This window comes from Coenobita brevimanus, chromosome 101 (assembly GCF_032717465.1).
Source record: "Coenobita brevimanus isolate Jiangsu-jjx chromosome 101, ASM3271746v2, whole genome shotgun sequence".
Classification (NCBI taxonomy): Eukaryota; Metazoa; Arthropoda; class Malacostraca; order Decapoda; family Coenobitidae; genus Coenobita; species Coenobita brevimanus.
Genome location: NC_137054.1, coordinates 29,886,275 through 29,912,329, shown reverse-complemented (window position 1 = coordinate 29,912,329; position 26,055 = coordinate 29,886,275). Strand labels below are relative to the sequence as shown.

The 26,055-nt window shown below is 42.7% G+C and overlaps 1 protein-coding gene across 1 annotated transcript in view; it reads left to right on the top strand.

The window, feature by feature from the left end:
* LOC145414868 (uncharacterized) overlaps nucleotides 1-26,055 on the top strand; it is an 83,128-nt gene that overhangs the window by 33,611 nt on the left and 23,462 nt on the right. Inside the window, exon 4 of the mRNA XM_080284289.1 lies at nucleotides 16,671-16,908. Within this exon, the coding sequence (XP_080140415.1) occupies nucleotides 16,671-16,908 (238 nt within the window). The remainder of the gene's footprint in view (nucleotides 1-16,670; nucleotides 16,909-26,055) is intronic.

Genomic DNA, 26,055 nt, shown 5'->3' with positions numbered 1-26,055 from the left:
CGGGCTTGAGCCAGTGCATGCTGTTAGCATTGTCACAACACAAAGCTGAAATCCGCTGCTTGGAGAGCTTACATCCAGGTACACGCTTCTCCGTCTCCTCTGCTTGGGTGATCATGGGCAGCGAGCAATAGAAAAGACCAGTTTCATCAGCGTTGTAGACTTGACCGAGAATGAGGCCCTCCCTGTCAGTCAAGCCCTTCACCTTCTGCTGAAACTTTTTTAGTCCATCCTCGTTGGCGTCCAAAGCTTTGCTATGGGCCTTACAGTTGGTAAGTCCATGTTGTAATTTGAAAGCAAAGAGCCACCCTTCAGATGCCTTGAAGCCTGAGGTGTCGTGTAGCCTTGCAAACTTCTCAGTAGCAGCCTTCAGCTCTGTACCACACACCAGCACATCAGTAGCACGTTGTTGACGATACCAAATCAGCATAGATCAGTCAATTTCTGCAAACCTAGGACAGTACATAATCTTCCTCTGCACGTTGCATTTGGTTTTCAATGCGAAGTCAGCCGTGTACTGGGTGAGTTTGTCCTGGGATTTCTTGATATTGAACAAGCGGGCCAGGTTGAATTCTTGAAGGATGCGGAAAGTCGACCATCCTGCATCCACCTTCACTATCTCCCTTTTCTTCAGAGTCGGAACCACTCGTTTCCTCTTCACAGGTGGCAGTGCCATCATCACACACACAAGTAAGGGGCAGCAGAGGAACGGCAGGGCCTCCAGCAGGTAGGGCATCACCACAAAAGCGAGCACATGGGCGGCCATGATGACGAGCGTGCAGTCACGATGGTAGGTAGGTGGGAAATGGGGAGGAGGCATGTGCCCTCTGCCAGACTTCAGAGGAACTACGCGCCAAAACACAGCTGTTCGTCAACACGCAGCAAGTTCAAAGTAGGGTTGAAAACGTGTTCCTCCCCCCCCCCCCCCCAAAGACCCGATCCCAAAATGTTTGGGACTTGGTCGTCCGGGTTGAACATCTAACCTATCATGGAATACTTAATAATAATTTTAAATAAATACTAATAATTATGGAAGCTTTGAAAAGTAAATATTTCATTCATTGATGAAAGCTGACATCAGTAAAACATGTGTTTACATTCAGGCTGGTCACACTGAGGTGGTTTGGCCATGTGGAGAGGATGGAGCGTGAAAGACTGACGAAGAGAGTGTATGTGAGTGAGGTGGAGGGGGAAAGAGGGAGGGGGAGGCCAAGGATGAGATGGAGGGATGGGGTGGAGAGGTATATGAGAGAGGGGGGTGTGAGCTGGGAGCAGGGGAGTGAAATGGCGGGGGACAGGGCGACTTGGAGGCGATTTGTTTGTGGCCACCCCAAACGGGATTGAGGCGTCTGGCAATAGATAGATAGATAGATGGTCAAGGAAAAACGCTTTGAAAATTCAAAGGAATTTATGAATAAATATTGGAAAATAAGAGAGAAAAAAATAAAGGAGCACAGCAGCCGGAACAGGAACTAAAACAACATAAAGAGGGGCCATTGAAAAGGCTATCCCAGTCGCATCAATCAGTAAATCATGTGTTAACATTTGGGCTGTTAAGGGGAATATGCTTTGAAGATACAGTGGAGTTTCTAAATAAATGTTGGAAAATAAGAGAGAAAAAAAATAAAGGGGCTCAGCAACCAGAATAGTAACTAAAGCGACATAAAGAGGGGCCCTTGAAAAGGCTGTCATGATTGCATTATCGATCAATAAATCATGTGTTTACGTTTGGGCTGTTCAAGGGAAAACGCTTTGAAAATACAAAGGAATTTCTAAGTAAATGTTGGAAAATAAGAGAGAAAAAAAATAAAGGAGCTCAGCAACCAGAACAGTAACTAAAACTACATAAAGAGGGACCGTTGAAAAGGCTATCCCAATCACATCAGCGATCCCATTCCCCGTCAGGAGAGTTCCCCATCAAGATATCAACGATTCTCTGTCACAACAGTTCGCACCTTGGACAATTCTGCATCATTCATACGTTATTATTATGCATAACAGATATTTGTTTAATTGTGCCGGGACCCTCTGATGGTCGGATTGTACTATATACAGTGCTGCTGCTGCTTTACTGAATTTGAATACGAGTTGGAGATACGTTCTCCAGTGACCTTGACTAGGTACAAGCGAGATGAGCTCTGGTTTTAGGCTTAGGTTAGCTTCTTTTACAGCTGTTAAGCCATCTAGATTGGCTTTAAACTTTTTTCTGGACTCATGTGGGTGGATTTAGGACTTGGTTTGGGGGGAAACCCAATGCTCAAAAGTGCATCCCAATACTTTACGTGTTAAATCTACCCCAAGGTAGAATACCCCGCCTAGCGATGGGTTTTTACTTAACCATTTGCATCGTCAAACTGGGGTTTGCCAGTATGTGCACCATGGTCACACATCAGCTCAAGAAGACAATGCCCTTCCTCTTCGCTGTATTGCTGCTGATGTACGTATTGTCTTCTGTGCCTCTGCGGTTGTCACAGCTGCCAACAGGAGCTGTGTTGTGTGAAATATTCTGATTATGAGCTGCCTGCTGTCAATGTGACGGCTGCAGATTTGTTGTTTGCTGACATGGTTTCAACACACACACGCACACCACACACACACACACACACACACACACACACACACACACACACACACACACACACACACACACACACTCTCTCTCTCTCTCTCTCTCTCTCTCTCTCTGAGTGACTCTACAGTGAGGGACAAGCCAAGTGCCGCCTTAGAGTCTCTCAATGATTCCAGGAGAACTGGAGACTGCGTGGGGAATCTGAAGGGCCCAGGTCATGTGTCCTGGCATGGGCCATTGCTGATAGAAAAAAAAAAATCAAATCCTTTACACAAAGGGGCATGTCAGTTAGAGTCATATCAATATTATGTTGTGAACAAGATAAACTGGTCATATCTACTGGAGATTTCAATAAGACCTGCACAAGGAATCTGAATATCCCAGGTTATGTGTCGTGGTATGGGCCATTGCTGATAGAAGAAAATCTAAATCTTCCTAATGGGGTCAAGTTCATTGTAAGAAACAGTCAGTGGAGACTAGTGTCTGTTCACAGAAGTGTTTTTTTTTTTTTTTTTTTTTTTTTTTTAATGCGAGGAAGAAGGAACCAAAGGCCATGAGCCCGCAGTAACAGTTCCCTCCAAGAGAAAAACAAAATACAATATAGAGCCAAATTCAAGATCCAATCATTTTGAGATGCCTGGACACACTGCGTTTGAAAGACTGGAGATCATAGGCAGCAGGAAATACAGACAGAGGGAGACAGTTCCAGAGCTGACCTGTTGCATAAATGAAAGACTGGGAGTAACAGTTAACTCTTGCATTAGAGAGTTGGACAGAAAAAGGATGAGAGTTTGCTGCCAGACGGGTGCTACGCGCCCGTCGTAGAGGTGGAGGAATGCAAGCAGACAGTTCAGAGGAGCAGTGACCATTAAAGTAGCGATAGAAAAGAGATAAAGATGCAACAGTGCGGCGAAGAGACAGAGGTTGAAGGGAGTCAGTAAGAGGAGGAGAGTTAATGAGACGAAAAGCCTTTGACTCCACCCTATTGAGAAGAGCTGTATGTGGGGAGCCACCCCACACATGAGAGTTGTACTCCACACAGGGGCGGATAAAACCCCTGTATAGAGTCAACAATTGCGCAGGGGTAAAGAAAGAGCGGAGTCGGCTTAGCACACCCAATCTCTTGGAAGCAGATTTTACAAGAGATGTAATATGATCTTTCCAAGATAAGTCCCGAGTAAATGAAACCCCAAGCATGTTCAAGGATGATGCAGGATTAAGCTGAATATTATTAAACATTAGTGGGTATACCTGTGGAAGATTTTGTCGGGTTGATAGGTGTAAGAACTGAGTCTTAGATGCATTAAAAACAACCATATTATTTTTACCCCAGTCAGAGATACGAGCCAAGTCAGACATTAGGTGTGCCATAGCCTCATCCCTTGTTTGTTGAAGTAACTGTTGAGATGGGCGTTGCGGGAACCGAATGGAAAGGTGAAGGGTGGAGTCATCAGCGTATGAGTGGATATGGTTAGATGTACAGCTTAGAAGATCATTGATGAATAAAAGGAAGAGAGTTGGTGATAGGACAGAGCCCTGAGGAACACCACTGTTGATAGATCTAGGAGAAGAACGATGGCCATCTACAACAGCGGCTATAGAACGACCAGAAAGGAAGCTAGCGATGAAGGCACAGATAGAAGGATAGAAACCGTAGGAGGGCAGTTTGGAAATTAAAGATTTATGCCAGACTCAATCGAAAGCCTTTGAGATGTCAAGTGCAATGGCAAAGCTTTCGCCGAAGTCCCAAAAGGAGGATGACCAGGAGTCTGAAAGGTAGGTGAGAAGATCGCCAGTGGAGCGTCCCTGACGGAACCCATACTGACGATCGGAAAGAAGGTTGTGATAGGAAAGATGCCTTAAAATTTTTCTATTAAGAATTGACTCGAAAACTTTTGAAATACAGGACGTTAAAGCAATTGGACGATAGTTGGAGGGTTGGGAGTGGTCACCCTTCTTTGGGACTGGCTGAATGAGAGCAAACTTCCAGCAAGAAGGAAAGGTACAAGTTGACAGACAAAGACGAAAGAGTTTGCCTAGGCAGGGTGTAAGCACAGAAGCACAGTTCTTGAGAACAACAGGAGGGACCCCATCAGGCCCATATGCCTTGTTAGTACTGAGGCCAGTGATGGCAGAAAATACATCAACTGAAGAAATTTTAATGTCAGCCATGAGGAAGTCAGAGGCGGGAAGTGATGGAGGAACAGCACCGGAATCGTCTAAGGTAGAATTGGAGGAGAAAGTCTGTGCGAAGAGATCTGCTTTATCAGTAGAAGAAATAGCTACAGAACCATCAGAGTAGAAAAGAGGAGGGAAGGATGATGAGGTAAAGTTGTTAGAAAGATTTTTGGCAAGATGCCAGAAGGAGCGGGAAGAATTCGAGTTGGAGAGTTGAGAGCATTTAGTATGGATGAAATTATTTTTAGTAGAGCGAAGAACAGACTTAGCACGATTCCGGGCAGAAACGTAAAGATGATGTGATTCAGGGGTGGGTTGGCTCCGGTACCTTTTGTAGGCCCTCTCCTTGTTGCGGACAGCATTAGAACAAGCGTGATTAAACAAAGGCTTTCTTGCGTTAGTCAAAGGATATGAGAAAGGAATGTATGCTTCCATGCCCGAGAGAATAACCTCCGTAATACGCAAGGCACACTCAGATGGCTCACGGCCATGGAAGCAATAATCATTCCAGGGAAAATCAAAGAAGTACTGCCTGAGGGCCTCCCAGTCTGCGGCTCCAAAATGCCACAGACGACGTTTCCCTGGAGGGTCCACAGGCCGTACCGGAGTGATAAGACAGGTTAAGGTAATAAGGTTGTGATCGGAGGAGCCCAACGGAGAGAAAAGATCAACAGAGTAAGCAGAAGGATTAGTTGTGAGGAAGAGGTCAAGTATGTTGGAGCTCTCTCCAAGGCGGTCAGGGATACGGGTAGGGTGCTGTACAAGCTGCTCTAGGTCATTAAGGATAGAAAAGATGTAGGCTTGTTCACCAGGTGGATCCGTGAAAGGAGAGGAGAGCCAAAGGTGGTGGTGAACATTGAAATCTCCAAGAATGGAGATTTCAGAGAAAGGAGAAATGGATAGAATGTGTTCCATCGTAGAAGTAAGATAGTCGAAGAATTTTTGATAGTTAGTAGAATTAGGGGATAAGTAAACAGCACAGATATATTTAGTCAGAGAATGACAGGAAAGCCGAAGCCAGAGTGTGGAGAATTCAGAAGAATCAAGTTCAGGAACACGAGAGCAAGATAAGTCATTGCGTATATATACACAACAGCCACCTTTGGCTTTGAAATGAGTATAGAGAAAGTAGGAGGATACAGAAAAGGGTTTGCTGTCAGTTGCCTCAGACAGCTGAGTCTCCGTTAGAAAAAGAAGGTGAGGTTTAGAGGAGGAGAGGTGGTGCTCAACAGAGCGAAAGTTAGAGGAAAGGCCGCGAATGTTGCAGAAATGAAGAAGAAGAGAGTCAGACAGTGGTTCCAGGCACCTTGAGTCGTCATCGGGAGAGGGGCAGATGGTGTGGGCATTTATGGTTCCCCCCCCCTGGGGACTCCGAGGCTTGATATAACGACGCCATTTTAGGTAAATTTTGAATAGGAAGTGTAGTGTGTACTGTGAATGTAGTTTGGTGAAGATAGTTAGAGAAATTTGTACTGGAGAGCATGCTGGCCTACTCTCTGTGTAACTGAGACACTGAAAAAGTTCAGGAAAGGGGGATGGTCAGGAACTAGTCCTGAGGGCTGATGAAACGGGAGCTCCAGCACTCCCTGTCATCAGCTTTCCATCCACCTCGGGAGTACTGCCCTGCTCGACTGGTGCTACAGTCTACTCCACAGATGAGTGCGTGAGAAAGTTACGGAGTTCTAGTTACTCATCATAATCATTCAGACCTCCTCTCCCACCCTAGGACAGGGTGAGGAGTAGCAATGTCTAGACAGCCCAAATTTGCCCTGTCCAATGGGCCACGCTTCCATTCACTTATCATTCAAGCCCCCGGAATCCTGGCTTTATCGGATACGCCAAAAACATTCACTACATTCTGTAGCTTTACAAAAACGTATCCGATAAAGTCAGTCCAGTTGCTGCCACATTGAAAATGGGTGCCAAATCCCTGATCACACACTTCTTCTCACAACATTCATCCAGCCAGCTCAATCTGTTGTCAGTTCTCTAGCCTCACAGACTTCCAAACTTCTCTTTCTCACACACTCATCCACCACATCTGTCCACCTTCTTCTTGGCCTACCTTGCCTCCTCCCTTCTTCAGATTCGCTCAGATATACCTTTTTCACCATTCTGTTTTGTATCCATTCTTTCCACATGACCATACCATCTCAATACACTCTCTTCGATTCAGGTGTCCACCGACTTCCTCACTCTACATTTTTCACGAACCACATTATTTCGTATCCTGTTCACCCTTTGTACTCCACGTACATTCCTCAGCAGTCACATCTCCACTGCTCTTATTCTTGACTTTTCATTTTCATGCCACACCATAATCTCACATCCATAAAGTTGGCACTAACACTTCTTCATGTAAGTTTTGTGCAACTGTAACACTCAAGCTTCTGTTTCTTTTCAAGGCCTTCTTTCTACCAGCTACATTTCTTCCCTGTTTCATTCTACTTTGCATGTTCTTTGCACATTTTCCTCTCTTTTCTATCACTGTACCCAGGTATTTGAACTCTCTCACCAGTTCCGGTCTCCCACCATTCATTCTAACATCGCACAGGGAGTCACGTTCTCTCTCAATAACCATCACTTTACTCATTTCTACATTTACTCTCAAGGCACGACACTCACAGACATCGGCAAAACTCTGTCCTAGTCTACCAAGTTCTTGTCCGATATTTGCAAGCAGTAATGCATCATCAGCATACAACAAATTTGAGATATTCCATTCATCACCATTCAGTACCAATGCCATCCCCCTCTCCATTACTCGTGTTTTTGCTTCTCTCATCATCCCATCCATATATATATACAGTATATTGAACAAGCACGGGGACGTCACACAACCTTGTCGCATGCCCACACCAATCGTGAACCCGTTCACTTAGATGCCCATTAACCCTTACACATACTTCGCTACCATCATAAAAACTCATGATGGCACGTAGCATCTTACCATCTACACCGTACATGTGCTAAACTTTCACGGTCCTTCTGTCCACTTTGTCATATGATTTTTCCAGATCCATGAATGCCTTAAACACCTTATGATCCATCTCACAAGCTTTCTTTGCTATCTGTCTCACCTCAAATATTTGATCCACACATCCTAAAGCCACCCTGTTCATCACTTACAAACACTTCTGATATCTCTCTTACTTTCTCTATAATAATTCTTCCACATACCTTCCTAACCACACTCAATGAACTTAGGCCACAATAATTCATGCACTTACCTCGCTCACCTTTATTTTTGTACAGGGGTACAATCACAACCATTTTCCACTCTGCTGGCATAGTTTCACTCATCCATGCCTTCTTACATATCTCCAACAAGCACTTCATTCTACTCTCTCCACAACACTTAATCATTTTTGCATACACCTCATCAACCTCAGCTGCTTTGCCTTTTTTCAGCTACTTCACAGCACTCTTCATTATTATTATTATTATTATTACTTATTATTATTATTATTATAATTATTAGCAGCTGCAGCAAGATCTTCATTATTATTATTATTATTATTATTATTATTATTATTATTATTATTGCTATTATTATTATTATCACTATTATAATTATTATTATTAGATATAGTGCTGCCTACTTCTTCCTTCACCTTTATCATTATTTTTCTATGCCTGCCCTCCTCTCTCCCTATTTCTCCCATCTTTCTTGTCACTTCTTATTGCTTTTCTTTCCTTTACAGGTGGCTTTACATTGAGTGACAAGCCAAATGGTTTCCTGTAAGTCAGGAAACCATTTACAACGCTGGGTGGTAACCATATAACCAAACCATACATGCTTCCTACGTGTCAACAAGTGGGTTGGTGGGGGGTTAGTGCCCCTCCCCGTAATACAGATAACTCAAAGTCAAATGGCCACCCCTTACAGGATTATGGCATCTGGCAATAGATAGATAGATAGACTATTATTATTATCATCATCATTAGTAGTAGTAGTATCATCATTATTATTACTGTATTATTATTATTATTATTATTATTATCATTATTATTTTTATTATTATTATTTGCAGCAGCTGCCCTTGGGTCGGAGAGGAGGTCCGAATTTTGATGATGATGATGATGATGATCATTATTATTATTATTATTATTATCAGTAGTAGTAGTGGTTCTAGTATCATTATTATTATTATTTTTATTATTATTACTGTTATTATTATATTTCTTATTTATGTTGTCATTATTATTGCAGACATCCATATTAATAGTTACTATTACTTTTTTAGTGTCACAGCATTTAAACCCACATTCACAACAGTAAGAGCAAGATCAATCTATCTCCATCTATTGCCAGACGCCTTAATCCCGTTTGGGGTGGCCACAAACAAATCGCCTCCAAGTCGCCCTGTCTCCCTCCATTTCACTGTCCTGCTCCCAACTCACACCTCCCTCTCTCATATACCTATCCACCCCATCCCTCCATCTCATCCTCGGCCTCCCCCTCCCTCTTCCCCCTCCCTCTTCCCCCCTCCACCTCACTCACATACACTCTCTTCGTCAGTCTTTCACCCTCCATCCTCTCCACATGGCCAAACCACCTCAGTGTGTTCCTCATAACGCTTCCTATCACATCCACATCCACACCACAACGCTCCTTTATATCCTCATTCGTCAGCCTGTCTCTCCATGTGACTCCACAGGCTCCTCTTAAATAACTCATTTCCACTGCTATCACTCTTGACTTGTGCCCTTCCAACAACGTCCAAGTTTCACTTCCATACGCTAGAGTTGGTATCACAATACTGTCATGTAGTAACTTTTTCACTTCCATGCTCACTTCCCTGTTTCTTATCACTGCTTTCAAAGAACCAGCAACCTTTCTTCCCTGCTGTACCCTTTCAAGCACTTCACCCTCCAAACCTCCATCCTTACTCATCACACAACCCAAGTGCTTAAACGTACTCACATTTTCCAATTCCTCACCATCCAACCTCGCTGTACATTCACTGACATCACCTCTCTCAAAGGCCATCACTTTACTCTTCCCTACATTCACCTTTAGATTCCGTTTCTTACACACACTTCCAAACTCATCCACCAAGCCTTGCAGCTCCCCTTCATCTTCACTCAACAACACAGTATCATCTGCAAACAACAGTACAGGGAGTTTCCAAACACTATCCTCTCTCACCAGAGCCACTCCAACATCCACTACCCTACCTTGTACCTCTTTTATTACCCCATCCATGTACAAATTGAACAACCATGGAGACATGACACATCCCTGTTTCAACCCAACTTTCAAAGAGAAAAATTCACTTAGTTCACCATCCACACGCACTGCAGCCTACGCACCATCGTACATACTCTTCACAGCATTCAACAACTTCCCATCTACTCCATATATCTTAACACTTTCCACAATCCTTGTCTATCCACCCTGTCATATGCTTTCTCCAAATCCATGAAAGCCACATACAACTTCTTTCCCTTCTCTAGAAACTTTTCCACTAAAGATCTAAGAATGAATATCTGATCTACACAACCTCTTCCCTTCCTAAAGCCTCCCTGTTCTTCTCCAACTAATTTCTCTGTTCTTTCTCTAACTCTGTCAATAAGTATCCTACCATACACTTTTCCTATTATACTAAGAAGACAAATGCCCTTATGATTACCACACACTTCTTTTTCCTCTTTCCCTTTGTACAAGGGAATAATTACACCTGACTTCCAATCCTCCGGGACTCCACCTTCCTCCCAGGCCAATCTGCACATCTTCCACATCCATTCTACTACTATCTCTCCCCCATGCTTCAGCATTTCATCACACACTCCATCAATTCCTGGGGCTTTCCCCGATTTAACTTTCTTCATTGCTTCCACAACTTCTGTCTTACTGATTTCTTCCTGTCTTCTCACCTCCCTCCTTCTCCCAGCCATTCCCCAGCCACTTATACTCGCATTACTTCCATCCTCTCTGTTCAGTCTATCTATCTATCTATTGCCAGACGCCTCAATCCCGTTTGGGGTGGCCACAAACAAATCGCCTCCAAGTCGCCCTGTCCCCTGCCATTTCACTGCCCTGCTCCCAACTCACACCCCCTTCTCTCATATACCTCTCCACCCCATCCCTCCATCTCATCCTCGGTCTCCCCCTCCCTCTTCCACCCTCCACCTCACTCACATACACTCTCTTCGTCAGTCTTTCACCCTCCATCCTCTCCACATGGCCAAACCACCTCAGTGTGTTCCTCACAACGCTTCCTATCACATCCACATCCACACCACAACGCTCCTTTATATCCTCATTTGTCAGCCTGTTTCTCCACGTGGCTCCACAGGCTCCTCTTAAATAACTCATTTCCACTGCTCTCACTCTTGACTTGTGTCCTTCCAACAATGTCCAAGCTTCACTTCCGTACGTTAGAGTTGGTATCACAATACTGTCATGTAGTAACTTTTTTACTTCCATGCTCACTTCCCTGTTTCTTATCACTGCTTTCAAGGAACCAGCAACTTTTCTTCCCTGCTGTACCCTTTCAAGCACTTCACCCTCCAAACCTCCATCCTTACTCATCACACTACCCAAATACTTAAACGTACTCACATTTTCCAATTCCTCACCACCAACCTCGCTGTACATTCACTGACTTCACCTCTCTCAAAGACCATCACTTTACTCTTCCCTACATTCACCTTTAGGTTCCGTTTCTTACACACTCTCTCAAACTCATCTATGTTCAACAATTCCTTAAAGTGTTCTCTCCATCTGCTCACTTTTTCTCCCTTCTCCACTAGTAATCTACCATTTTTATCTTTCACTCTCCTGCTAACTTCACTTCCACCCTGTCTTACTCTTTTCACCTCTTTCCAGAACATTTTCTTACAGTCCCTCCACTTTACACTCAAATTCCTTCCAAATTCCTCATCCACTCTCTTCTTACTCTCTCTTACTAAACTTTTCACCTCTTTCTTTCTCTCTACATATGACTCTCTCTTCCGCCTCTCAACTTCTTCCATGCCCCTATTTCTCATCCATTCATTGTATGCTTTCTTCTTTTGTGCCACAGCCTGTCTCACCTCTTCAGTCCACCACGCTGTTCCTTGCACCCCCCTCCGTCTTCTCTTCACCCCACACACCACATCACATGCTGCACATATTTCTTCTGTAAATATCCAACACACACCTTCCACGTCTCCCATATGCTCCAATTCATATTTGCCCAATCGTTCCTCGACTTCTCTCTTATACTCTGCCTTTTTCTCATCCTCTTGTAACCTTTCCACTCTCCTTACAACTACTCCTTCCTCTCGTCTTTCCTTTCTTCTATTCCTCCATCTTGCTTGCATTTTAATTCTGGCCACCACCAAGTAGTGGTCAGAAAGTCCACTCCCCCAACCTCTATAAACTCTTGCATCCATTACACATCTTCACATCCTTTCATCCACACACACATAATCAGTCATTGCTTTCCTTTCATTCAGTTCACCACCCACCCTTCTCATCACTCACCATGTATACCTGTGGATCATTTTATGCCTGAAGAGGGTATTGGCTATCACCAACCCCCTCCCAGCACAAATGTCCACTAACGCACTCCCATTCTCATCTATCTCAGCAGGCACACCCCACTCACCAACTATTCCATCCACCTTCACATTCCCAACTTTACCATTCATATCACCGATCAAAAACACTCTTTCATTCCTTCCAAACTTTTCCATTCACACTTCTACATTTGTCCAGAACTCTTCTCTCACTCTTCTAGCACAATCTTGCGTTGGCGCACACACACACACAATTGCCCACATTTGTATTCCAACTTTCAACTTTACCCACACAATCCTTGACCCAACTAAGCCATACTGTCTTATGCTCTTCTTCCATCTTTAACTCACAACTATACATACTCCTTCCTTTGCCCTCTCATTCTTACCTACTCCTGCACATATACCCCATCCATACTCCCATTCTCTTACTATATTGTTTTGCTTGGCCTTTATACATGCTTAATTGCATGCATGGGGGGGGACATGCAGGTGCATGCATGCATGGGGGGGGACATGCAGGTGCATGCATGCATGCATGTGCACCCAGTTGTATTTGTTGTATTAATGTACTTGGTGTATACAAAATTTCAGGTAAGTTAATGTTGTGTCTCCATATCTACAGTTACCACGATCTGGTCTGCTATTGAACCCACTGGTGTTCTTTGCCTATGCAACCTAATCTTCCAAAGTGTTGCCAATACAGTATTCATATACTTTCAGTACATCCTGTTTGCAGGAGTAGGTGAGAATGAGAGGGCAAAGGAGGGAGTATGTATAGTTGTGAGTAAAAGATGGAAGAAGAGCATAAGACAGTATGGATCAGTTGGGTCAAGGATTGTGTGGGTAAAGTTGAAAGTTGGAATACAAATGTAGGCGATTGTGTGTGTGTATGCGCCAACGCAAGATCGTGCAAGCCGAGTGAGAGAAGAGTTCTGGAGAAATGTGGAAGCGTGCATGGAAAAGTTTGGAAGGAATGAGAGAGTGTTTTTGATCGGTGATATGAATGGTAAAGTAGGGAATGTGAAGGTGGATGGAATAGTTGGTGAGTGGGGTGTGCCTCCTGAGATAGATGAGAATGGGAGTGCGTTAGTGGACATTTGTTCTGGGAGGGGGTTGGTGATAGCCAATACCCTCTTCAGGCATAAAATGATCCACAGGTATACATGGCAAGTGATGAGAAGGGTGGGTGGTGAACTGAATGAAAGGAAGACAATGATTGATTATGTGTGTATGGATTAAAGGATGCAAAGATGTGCAATGGATGCTAGAGCTTATAGAGGTTGGGGGAGTGGACTTTCTGACCACTACTTGGTGGTGGCCAGAATTAGGATCCAAGTAAGATGGAGGAATAGAAGAAGGGAAAGACGAGAGGAAGGGGTAGTTGCAAGGAGAGTGGAAAGGTTACAAGAGGATAAGAAAAAGGCAGAGTATAAGAGAGAAGTGGAGGAACGATTGGGCAGATATGAATTGAAGCAGATGTGGGACGTGGAAGGTGTGTGCAGGATATTTACAGAAGATATATGTGCAGCATGTGATGTGGTGTGTGGGATGAAGTGTAGACGGAGGGGGGTGCAAGGAACAGCTTGGTGGACTGAAGAGGTGAGACAGGCTGTGGCACAAAAGAAGAAAGCATACAATGAATGGATGAGAATAGGGACATGGAAGAAGTTGAGAGGCGGAAGAGAGATTTATATGTAGAAAGAAAGAGGTGAAAAGATTAGTAAGAGAGAGTAAGAAGAGAGTGGATGAGGACTTTGGAAGGGATTTGAATGTAAAGTGGAGGGACTGTAAGAAAATGTTCTGGAAAGAGGTGAAGAGAGTAAGACAGGGTGGAAGTGAGGTTTGCAGGGGAATGAAAGATAAAAATGGTAGATTACTAGTGGAGAAAGGAGAAAAAGTGAGCAGATGGAGAGAACAGAGAAAAAGTGAGCAGATGGAGAGAACACTTTAAGGAACTGTTGAACATAGAGGATGGAAGTAATGCGAGTATAATTGGCTGGGGAATGGCTGGGAAAAGGAGGGAGGTGAGAAGACAGGAAGAAATCAGTAGGATAGAAGTTGTGGATGCAATGAAGAAAGTTAAATTGGGGAAAGCCCCAGGCATTGATGGAGTGTGTGGTGAAATGCTGAAGTATGGGGGAGAGATAGTAGTAGAATGGATGTGGAAGATGTGCAGATTGGCCTGGGAGGAAGGTGGAGTCCCGGAGGATTGGAAGTCAGGTATAATTATTCCCTTGTACAAAGGAAAGGGGGAAAAAGAAGTGTGTGGTAATCATAGGGGCATTTGTCTTCTTAATATAATAGGAAAAGTGTATGGTAGGATACTTACTGACAGAGTTAGAGATAGAACAGAGGGATTAGTTGGAGAAGAACAGGGAGGCTTTAGGAAGGGAAGAGATTGTGTAGATTAGATGTTCATTCTTAGATCTTTAGTGGAAAAGTTTCTAGAGAAGGGAAAGAAGTTGTATGTGGCTTTCATTGATTTGGAGAAAGCATATGACAGGGTGGATAGACAAGGATTGTGGAAAGCATTAAGAATATATGAGTTGATGGGAAGTTGTTGAATGCTGTGAAGAGTATGTATGATGGTGCGTAGGCTGCAGTGCATGTGGATGGTGAACTAAGTGAATTTTTCTCTTTGAAGGTTGGGTTGAAACAGGGATGTGTCATGTCTCCATGGTTGTTCAATCTGTACATGGATGGGGTAATAAAAGAGGTACAAGATAGGGTAGTGGATGTTGGAGTGGCCCTGGTGAGAGAGGATAGTGTTTGGAATCTCCCTGTACTGTTGTTTGCAGATGATACTGTGTTGTTGAGTGAAGACGAAGGGGAGCTGCAAGGCTTGGTGGATGAGTTTGGGAGAGTGTGCAAGAAATGGAATCTAAAGGTCAATGTAGGGAAGAGTAAAGTGATGGTCTTTGAGAGAGGTGATGTCAGTGAATGTACAGCGAGGTTGGATGGTGAGGAATTGGAAAATGTAAGTACGTTTAAGCACTTGGGTAGTGTGATGAGTAAGGATGGAAGTTTGGAGGGTGAAGTGCTTGAAAGGGTACAGCAGGGAAGAAAGGTTGCTGGTTCTTTGAAAGCAGTGATAAGAAACAGGGAAGTGAGCATGGAAGTGAAAAAGTTACTACATGACAGTATTGTGATACCAACTCTAACGTATGGAAGTGAAACTTGGACGTTGTTGGAAGGACACAAGTCAAGAGTGAGAGCAGTGGAAATGAGTTATTTAAGAGGAGCCTGTGGAGTCACATGGAGAGACAGGCTGACGAATGAGGATATAAAGGAGCGTTGTGGTGTGGATGTGGATGTGATAGGAAGCGTTGTGAGGAACACACTGAGGTGGTTTGGCCATGTGGAGAGGATGGAGGGTGAAAGACTGACGAAGAGAGTGTATGTGAGTGAGGTGGAGGGGGGAAGAGGGAGGGGGAGGCCGAGGATGAGATGGAGGGATGGGGTGGATAGGTATATGAGAGAGGGGTGTGTGAGTTGGGAGCAGGGCAGTGAAATGGCAGGGGACAGGGTGATGTGGAGGCGATTTGTTTGTGGCCACCCCAGACGGGATTAAGGCGTCTGGCAATAGATAGATAGATAGACATCCTGTTTGGAGACTTTTTTCATCCTTTGATCATCATTATACATTTGTCTTCTTTTCCTTCCATCATGTTTCAGAAAAAAAAATTGTAAAGCAAATAAGGTAGAACTTCACACACAAAGCCAAACCAACATTGTTTCTATCAGCTGTGTGCTTCAGTTCAACCTAAAAATTCTTCTCCCCAACCTTTGGATGTTTATTCTGGCTGTTGCTTGTGCTCATCAAGAACAGCTGCAGATAAAGTGTGTGGATATCACAAAATAAAATTTGTATGAAATCATAATTTATTTTTTTTTTAAATGCATTAGAATACAGGGTAGTACAAAAATGGAATGAAAATTACGGAAAACATTCCACTTGTTACACACTGCCAGGAGTTGTTGTGAAATGGTCTTGCTACCATTGTGTAATATGAGCATATAAATTTGTGCACGTAAAACAAATAACTCAAGAGTCAAATGGCCACCCCTTACGGGATTATGGCATCTGGCAATAGATATATAGAAATTTGTGTGCATGTGTTTTCCTTACCATATGATGTAGGTATAGACCATGTTAGAGGATTATAGGGTGTGGGGTAATGTGTCAATATTAGTGTGAGAGGTCTGTTTAACTAGGGAAGGGGGGAAGGTAAATGAGAGAAATGTGGGAGGGGGAAGTCTGCATGGTCTGGGAAGTCAGAAACATATAGATTTGATTGTAAATGTTGGGTATCCATTTTGATACATGCTATACAATAGAGTATTAAAATAATAATGAAGAAATCAGAATCTTTTTGAGCATAAATACTAAAACCTTGTACTCTCCTGTCCCCAGCATTATGGAGAAGGAGTGCAACTACCCACCAGTATTTCGACGATGGTTCCTTGCACAGGCTGAAGAGATTGCTCGTCGTTGTGTCATGCCCCCAGCTAAGGTTGGACCAAAGGATCCACCATTTGTGCTTCGGCCCTCCATGGAACCTGTTGTCTCTTTCCTTATTGATGAAGCACACAAATATGTCAGTATGGAGTGTAAAGTTTGCAAAAAGAGGGCTTTTCCTGAGGATCCAAAGGTAATTGTTGTTGTGAAGAATCTGGTGCTTCCCTTATATTTGCTTTTATGAAATATTTATACCCATTTATACCTTGTTACATCATCATTCTAACCCAGTTGTCTGCATGCAGCTGAAATAGAGATCAAGCATACAGCCTGATAGGAACATGAATCAAAGAAAGGAAAATGCCAAGCATGACCTGCCCCTTCCTGTGCCAAAGGAATAAAAGACTGGTTTTAATAGTTGTGTTGGGTGGTGAGATCTTTACATCATCAGCACAAAAAGGAGAGGCGTCTAGCTCCCCAGTTTTACCTCATTTTATTTGTTTATTGCTCAGTTTAGGGATTTGTATCATGTGACAAGAAAATGGACGATACTCATACCATGCAAGATCATATGTTCTGTATAAATCCATTACTACCAATTAGTAGCTTAGATTCCTTATTATCTGTCTGTCCATCTAAAACCAGATAATATAATCCTAGAGGGGTAGCTGCAAACAGACTTCTTCCTTGCCAACCTGACTTTCACTGTAGGGTTGCCTTCTACCCATCTCATACCACCCTCATTCATATACTGGTATCTCTCTACTCCTTCACTCTAACCTCTCCTTCTCCCTCTCCCCTCCACCTCACTCACATGCACTCTTCTAGTCATCCATTCTCTCCACATCGTCAAACCACATTTTCAAATGAGTAGGTCGTAGTACCAGACGATTAGAGCATTACTCCTGAGGAGGATGGGAAAGCTGGTGATAGGGAGAGCTGGAGCTCCTGTTTCTCTAGCTTTCAGGACTGTCCTTACCAACCCCCTTTGGTGACCAGTTTCACTGTCATTAACAGGGAGAGTAGGCCTGAATACTCTCCCAAACACTTTCCACCAACACTTACGCACCATGCTACATGCACTTTACTTACCAGACCTGATACCCTACAGTATCACAGGGATTGGTATCAACAAGGGCATGCAGCTAGAAAACTCTGCCCCTGTTACCTGGTGACAGACATGAGGGGAGGTGTGGGGCGGGCTCTGTTGGTGCCACTTTGGACCATGATAAGATGGGACTTGGATCTGTACCAGAGGGTACAGAACACTGCAGTTCGCAGGCTGCTAATTCCACCCACCAGAGAGGTTCCTGAACCTGAGAGTAGAACCCTAAGAGGCAGCCCTAATATTGGACACATAATGGCAGGGCAGTCATAGTGCCACAGCATGCTTGGAGGGTGTTCTTGTAGCTGCCCTGGGAGGGTGTTCTTGTAGCAGCCCTGGGAGGGTGCCTTGAGGCTACTGACACAGTCATTGGCCACAGCTGGTGGGCTGATTCACTGCCTAGGCTCAGGGCTTTGTGGGTAAGAAGGGCCTATGGTCCTTCTCCTTTTCATTACATGACTATGACTAAATCAAGGCCATATGTAAAAAGCAAGCCCGAGGAAACCAAATCACCCAAGGGGTACAGAATGGCATATTGGAATGTAGGTAGCAGAGCTGGTTTACCCCAGCCACATCATAATGGACCCATCCCCTTACCTGCATCTGACCTGATCGGTAATGATTGTACCGAGAGTAATGAAAAGACTATAGCACTGAAATTATCATTTGGAAAACTCTTGGTATCAATAATATTAGCCATACAATAAATTTCTATAATGGTGAACAAAAAGTTAGACACTTTTTTGGAATAATCCATCAATCATCCAATCCTACGTTGCCCCATGAGGAGCATAGGAGCCCCAGGCTGGGCATGTTGGTCATGACATTTAAGACGAGAGTGACCAACCTCACTCATCCCTGAATGGCATTATATGAGCAATAAACCCCAACCACCCTGTGGATATAAACCTTCACTGGCTCAATCTGATTGGAGCCCCAAAATTACCCACTAAACAACCAGGCATCATAATTTGATTATATGGTTACCTACCAGCATAGTAAATAGTTTCCTGATGTCCAGGAAACCATTCGGCTTGCCACTCAGTGTAGAGTCACCCATAGGCAGAAGGAACAGGAGAGAATGAAGGAAAGATGACGGCAAAATTATTGCAGATTTGCTAGGACAGCGCCTCCCAGTCAGCTGATTAAGCCAAAATGGCCACCCAGTGTTTACATTCACCGTGATTGTCTGCCCTTTGATCCATTTTGTACGTGAAGGGTCACTGAAACGTCACTGGTATCGCCAAATAACATTGCAAGTGCTTAACAAATAGTGCATTGTACAATATTAAGTGAAGTGATAACTTTTTTGTGTGAAATGCTGAAACTTGTGACTTAAAAATCATTTCTACCGTGCATACACAGCCTGCCAGTCAGATGATAATGGTGCCTCCCAGTCAGCTGACCGAGCCAAGATGGCTACCCACATTTGCTCTGATTGTCTGCCAGTCATTTCATTTTTGTGCATGAATAGCCATTGAAACCCATTGCTAACACCAAATAACATAGCAGTTGCATAACAAATAGTGCAGTTTGTAATTTGGAGTAAAGTGATTTTTGTGTGTGAAACTGAAAGTTATGACTTGGAAATCATGTCTGAACAAGGATGCCACCACTAATGGAAGGTGTGGTTTTACTGAGGGTTAATGAGGGCAGGCCTAAAAGGGTAAGTTGTTTTTTAGATTTTTAGGTTACCGGCACATGGTTTTAGCCCACCTTCTCTCTCCCCATTGAACCCATGCTATATCAACCTCGTTTTATGATAATTCACTCTGTGATAGTTTTCACGTAACGTAACCACATCAAATAGCAAGCCGTAACTGTATATATGAGTGTGTTGCCTCAGGTAAACAGTTGAAGAGCATGATCATAAATGTGTATAGGAGGAAGAGTGATGGACAGGAAAGAGGGAAGAGGAGAGGTATAAAACTTTTGGATGATGTAATGAAAGTAATGGAAGGTATGAGAAGGGAGAGAATGAATATAGATAAGATGTAGTTTGGGTTTATGCCAGGCAAAGGGACTGTTGGTGCAGTATTCATTGTCTGACAGCATCAGGAAAAGTATGTGAGTACTGTACATAGAAAAGTGGTTTTTTTTTTTTTTTTTTTTTTTTTTTTTTAGGAGAGTGAGGCTATCTCTACCCTTCTGTCTCACTATCACTATCACTGTCTCACTGTTAGTTATATGATTGCCTCATGGCATCAAAAATTAACAAAGTGTGCTTAACAGATCAGAATTTAATCTATCTATCTATCTATAGCCCGACGCCCTAATCCCGCAAAGGGTGGCCGCAGACAAAACGCCTCAGAATTTAATAAAAACAGATATTTAAAAACCATAGTAAAGTTAATATATCAGCAGTAACCCTGCTGCCTCCCAGTTGCTATGCACACACACACACACACACACACACACACACACACACACACACACAAAATCCCAGCCTACTGCTGTGTGAGGTGAACAGGTGAACAGAGCAAGCGTCTGCCATCTTCCAGGTATTGATCTTGCTTGAAGGTGCTAATACCAGAGTAGGAAAAAATAATCACCTCTGGCAAGGTATTATAGGCCGCCAAGGGGTTGTTAGCTTGAATATCATTGGCCTTATACTTCTTTCCTATGCCCAGAACCCAGTATGGTCATCACCAGCACCGCTTTTCAACTTAGAATAAACACAAGACCACATGAATGCACTCATAATCTGGACATTGGCACCTAATTGACTTTGTCATTGTAAGGAAGCTAGATCAAAGAGAAGTTCTTACAGGGCAGTGCACAGGATTTTTGAAAGGGGGGGGGGTCTTTCTATTATTTTTCTGTCTTGCAGCATTCTTAACAGGATTTAATTAATTTAATGAGTTATATTTTTAGTATTATTTTCACTCAAATTTTTTATACTTTTCAAATGGAGGGTGTAAACCCCCAACCCCCCTCATGTAATAATAATAATAATAATAATAATAATAATAATCTGGTCTTTTGTTTCTCAAAAGCTCCAGTTCTTCCTCTGGGAATTCACTAGCGCTCGACTCTCATACGTTATTTTTACAGTTACAAGAATTTTGACATTTCTTGTATATAATACAAGCTACATCATATATATATGAAAGTGGCAATAATTAAACCCTATAATCATCTGTCATAGTACCTCTCTCCAGCATTTTGAAAAAAGAAAGGCTTTTAGCTGTCTCTTAAAGGATTCAGCAGTAGAGAGTTGTCTTATGGACAATGGCAATCTGTTATATAATCTAGGGGCTCTAAACGCAAAAGAACGATCAGAGAAAGATGACTGGTGAATGGCTCCTGGTTCATGAAGACGCAAGGAATCATCTTCACTGCGTAACATCACACCCGGGCGTACCGATGGGAGTTTCAACAGTTCAGAAAGATACTTCAGTTCACCAAACTTAGAATCTTGAATGTAATAAGACAGTTTAAATTCAGTTCTAGCCTTTACTGGTAACCAATGCAACTTAATCAGAAATGGGGTAGTTGAGGTTCTCGGGGGGAGACCAAAGATAAGCCGTGCTGCCCTGTTCAACACAGACTGAACTTTTGTTTGTATATTATTTGGAAGACCAACCCACAGTGAATTACAATAATCAACACGAGACAAGACCACTACATGGACCAATGTTAAGAGGCACCGTCTATTCTGGAATTTTCTTGCAGAGTACAGATTTCTGATATGCAAGTTACACCTTCTTACAACCTGATTAATATGTTCTTTGAAATTTAACGTAGAATTAAAATAAAACCCAGATTTCGAACAGAACTGATTGGATGAAACTGTGACATCCCAGTGTTCAAAGCCAGGACATTGTCAGTGTCATCACCCCTTCTGTTTCCTCTGATGATGATGATCTCAGTTTTACCATCATTCAGCTTAAGTTTCCTCTAGCCATCCAAATCTTAATATCAGACATTAGAGATTCAAACTTTGTCTTAGTATCGTTGATATTTGACATCTTAACATAGAGCTGGGTGTCATCAGCATAAAAATGATAGGACACATCATGAGCTTCAAGTAGAGACGATAAACTACTTGTGTAGATAGTAAATAGAATTGGACCCAAAACTGATCCTTGAGGGACTCCAAATAGAAGGGGAGCAGAATCAGAGCTAGCATAACCAACAGCCACTCTCTGAGATCTGTCCGACAGATACGACTTAAGGAGCAAAAGGGCACTATCACGAATGCAATAAAAATACGTGTTGTCCAACAATAGTTTATGATCTACTGTATCAAAAGCTGCAGACAGATCCAACAGAACTAGGAGAGAGGACATCCCCACTACAAGTGTTTGCCACCAAGTCACTCTGAATCCTTGTTAGTGCAGTTTCAGTTGAATGGTATTTTCTGTATGCTGATTGACCAACAGGAACAACTCTGTTATGTTCCAGTAGTGGTACAAGTTGATCAAGTATGACCCGCTCATTAATCTTGGATAAAAAAGACAGGTTAGAGACAGGATGATAATTTGTCATTCTCTCGACATCAAGGCCAGGTTTCTTAATTAGGGGCCTAAGCAAAGCACGTTTCTCAGAGTGCACAAAATTACTTTTTAAGAAGCATCTATTTATTATGTTGCAGATAAAGTCTGCAGCGTGTTCATACACATCAGGTAATTGTGACATGTTACATGGATCGAGTGAGCAAAATGTTTTATTAAGTTCTCTGATATAACATTTGACTTTGTTTACATCCAGTGGATGAAATGTTGAAAGCAAATGATCCCCGGTGCACCGTGGCTGGAAGTCAACTGAGTACGCTTCACAAGGAAAACTGCTGTCTAAATCACTTCTTATGCGAGATATCTTACTTGTAAAATATGAAGCAAAAGCAGAAGCCAATTGGGTATCAGATACAGAAGTTGGTTTAACAGTTACATTCCTTCGACCAGCCAAATTGTTCACAACTGCAGACAGTTTTTTTTATCACCACCACATGAATCAACTTTATTATGATAATACCTAGCCTTTTGGGCTTTTACAGTGTGAATGACTGCTCTTCTCGCAAAAACATAACGCAAACGAGTTACTTCGGTCCGCTGCAAGCACCACTCACGTTCTGCCCTTCTATGTTGTCTACGCAAAGAATTAATGGATGGACCATACCACGGAGAATCATCACGTACAGTGTTTGTTATTACTACCTCGGGACAATATGGTCAAATATTGAAAGCTCGTTGTTGTAAATATCAACCAATTCATCAGAAGAAAGACTGGAAGAATCAATGGAGTATAAACGTTGATCAGTTTCAAGACACATCAACTGGCGGTCAACATTCCTGTAATTTCTGAATCTGATGACCTTTTTATATGAAGGGGATTTTGGGACATCAAAACTAAGAGTGATCAGAGCATGATCAGAGGTGAGGGGGTCAAATGAGTCAACCTTCACATCTGATACACTGCTGCAACCAACAGGGGACAAGATCAAGTCAAGGACATGTCCTGAGACATGAGTTGGATTACTCACATGATTGAAAAAATTGTTCTGGATGATCAACTCAAGGAATTCTGAAGAAAATGGTTTTGACTTTGGACTGTCAACCCAATACTTGAAATCACCACAAACAAGAAGTCCTCCAGGTTTAAGAGAAAACCCTTCAAGAAACTGCCCAAACTCCTCCATAAAACCTCGATCTGTGCCCGGATGACCTGGTCGATAGACAGTTGCAGTTCTAATGGTATTCTGATGGAAATTTATTAATGCTTCCATAATTTCAAATGAAGATGGAGTCAGGTCTGAGTCAATGAGAGAAACGTTTGCAAGTGCTGCCGAGTAGTTGAGTGCTATGCCTCCTCCCGGATAGTCAGCAGCAGGCCTGGGAATACTAATATTAGAATGTGTCTTAGGCAAAGCATTACGAATAATATCAATATCACACTCATACAGCCAGGTTTCAGTCAAGGACAAAATATCAAGCTCGTGCTGATTTAGTTTCATTAATACAATATAGTCTATCTTATTACGGATAGAACGAATATTTAAAGGACCCATCCTTAACTGGTTCAATAGGGACTTAGTCAGTTTTGAATGGTCAAAATTGGTGTTTTCAATCAATCTATTCCTATGAGAAATCATAATTGGACAGTCTCTACTTGATGCAAAATGGGCAACTGACTGTGAATTTGAATTAGCATCTTGATGTCTTAAAGAAGTGCAGCCTTGAGCTCTTATAACCTGAGCTATGGGAGGTGCAGAGTGCTCAACAGACCATAACCTTATACTCACCAAACTGCAAGTAGTCATACACCCACAAAAGTGCTGCAGACCATCCACCAAGAAACTAAACTATGGCAGTTCAAAGGATGTGGCAACTTGTAACATCTTCCACAGCACTGTTACAGACAAGTTGTCCTAGTGCCCACCATTTGACCCAAATAACAATGGAAGAAACCTGACACAGAGTTACTGAACATTAAGACACTGCTCCAAAGCTCTGCAGAAGAAACACTGGGCTTCTCCACTCGTTGCCATAAGACTAGTTTGATGAAAATGTTGAGGGCATGCATTACCTTCTTACAATGAAGAATAGAGCACATAACAACTGGTTGGCTTGTCCTAGCTCCTTAACCCTAAAAACTGAATTCCAGAATCTCAAAAGTGAAACCCAGAGAAAACTGCATGACCTAGAGAACAGATGGTGGACTGAGCAAGCAAAAGAGCTGCAAAGACTGGCTGATATTAATGACCAACATGGGTTCTACAAGTCCATTAAAACCATCTGTGAACCATCCAAACACAACATAAACCCTGTTCAATCAACTGAAGGAGAGCTCCTGAAAAACAAGTAAGCAATCCTAGAAAGTTGGGTACAACACTCTAACACCTTACTGAATCAAAGAAACCCATTGGAGCTCAGTATCCTTGATAACATCCCAAATGCCCTGCAAGTGGCAGATCTCAATGTCCCACCTACACCTGGAGAAATTGTTCAGGCCATATGATTTCTAAAAACTAACAAAAGGCCTGGCCCTGATGGCATACCATCTCAGCTGATCAAAGAGGATGGCCAGTTTGTTCCCCAGTACTTCCATAATCTCATACTGACTGTCTGGAACCAAGAACAAATTTCATGTGATTGGCATACTTCTGACATTGTAACCATCTACGAGAAGAAAGGGGACTGCTCAAATTGTGACACCAGTAGCAGCACTAACCAGGTAATGTTGTCCAGACTGACAAAACATTTGACTGAGTCAACACTTCCTTAAACACATGGTGGATTTCATAAGGAACGAATCACCTGTTTTTTTTTTTATCTGTTCCAAAAAAAGAAGGAACCAAAGGCCAGAAGCCAGTTACATTGTTCCCTCAAAGAAAAAAACAAAATAACACAGAGTCAAATTCAAAATCAGTTCATTTCAAGACATCTGGACACACTGCATTTGAAATCCTGGAGGTTATAGGCAGTAGGAAGTATGGACAGAGGAAGACACTGCCAGAGTTCATATGATCTTTCTTGCCAGACAGATGCAAGAAAAATATCACAAGCAGAACCAATGATCTTGCAAAAGCATTTGACAGTGTCAAAAGAGAAATTTTATGGAGTGCTCTTTCAAAATGTAGAGTTCCAAACAAATTTCTTACAATCCTAAAGAACCTGCATGATAGCATGAATGCTTGTGTGTTTATGTGTGGGAGCAGATCTGAGCTTTTCAGTGTGGATGTAGGTGTAAAGCTAGGATGTGTCCTGGCTCCTGTCATTTTCAACTTCTGTTTCACTGCATTCAGCCTTTTAGGTCACCAACAAATGAATCTTGATGATGGAATAAAAATCTAGTTACATCTAGATTGCAACTTATTTAATCTCAGACATCTTCAAGCACAGTCAAAGACTGAAATGGCTCATTTCCTAGAGCTGTGATACACTGATGACTGTGCTGTCCTTTTACATACCTCAGAAGTCCTACAACAGTCTCTCACCATCATTTCCAGCTTATACTCCGCATTGGAGCTCTGAATAATTGTCAGTGAAACAGAACTAATATCTCAGAGAAACAGTGCAGCAGAGCCTCTTGCATCTCAGATAAATGGCAAGAATGTAAAACAAGTGGAGAATTTTACTTACCATGGAAGTGTGCTCACAGATAAACAACACTGATGCTGAAGTCCCTGCACGAATCAGCCGCGCCTCAGCCTCTCTGGGGCATTTGAGATCCAGAGTCTTTGAAAACACCAACTTGAGAATTGAGACAAAGGTATCAGTATACAGTGGGCTC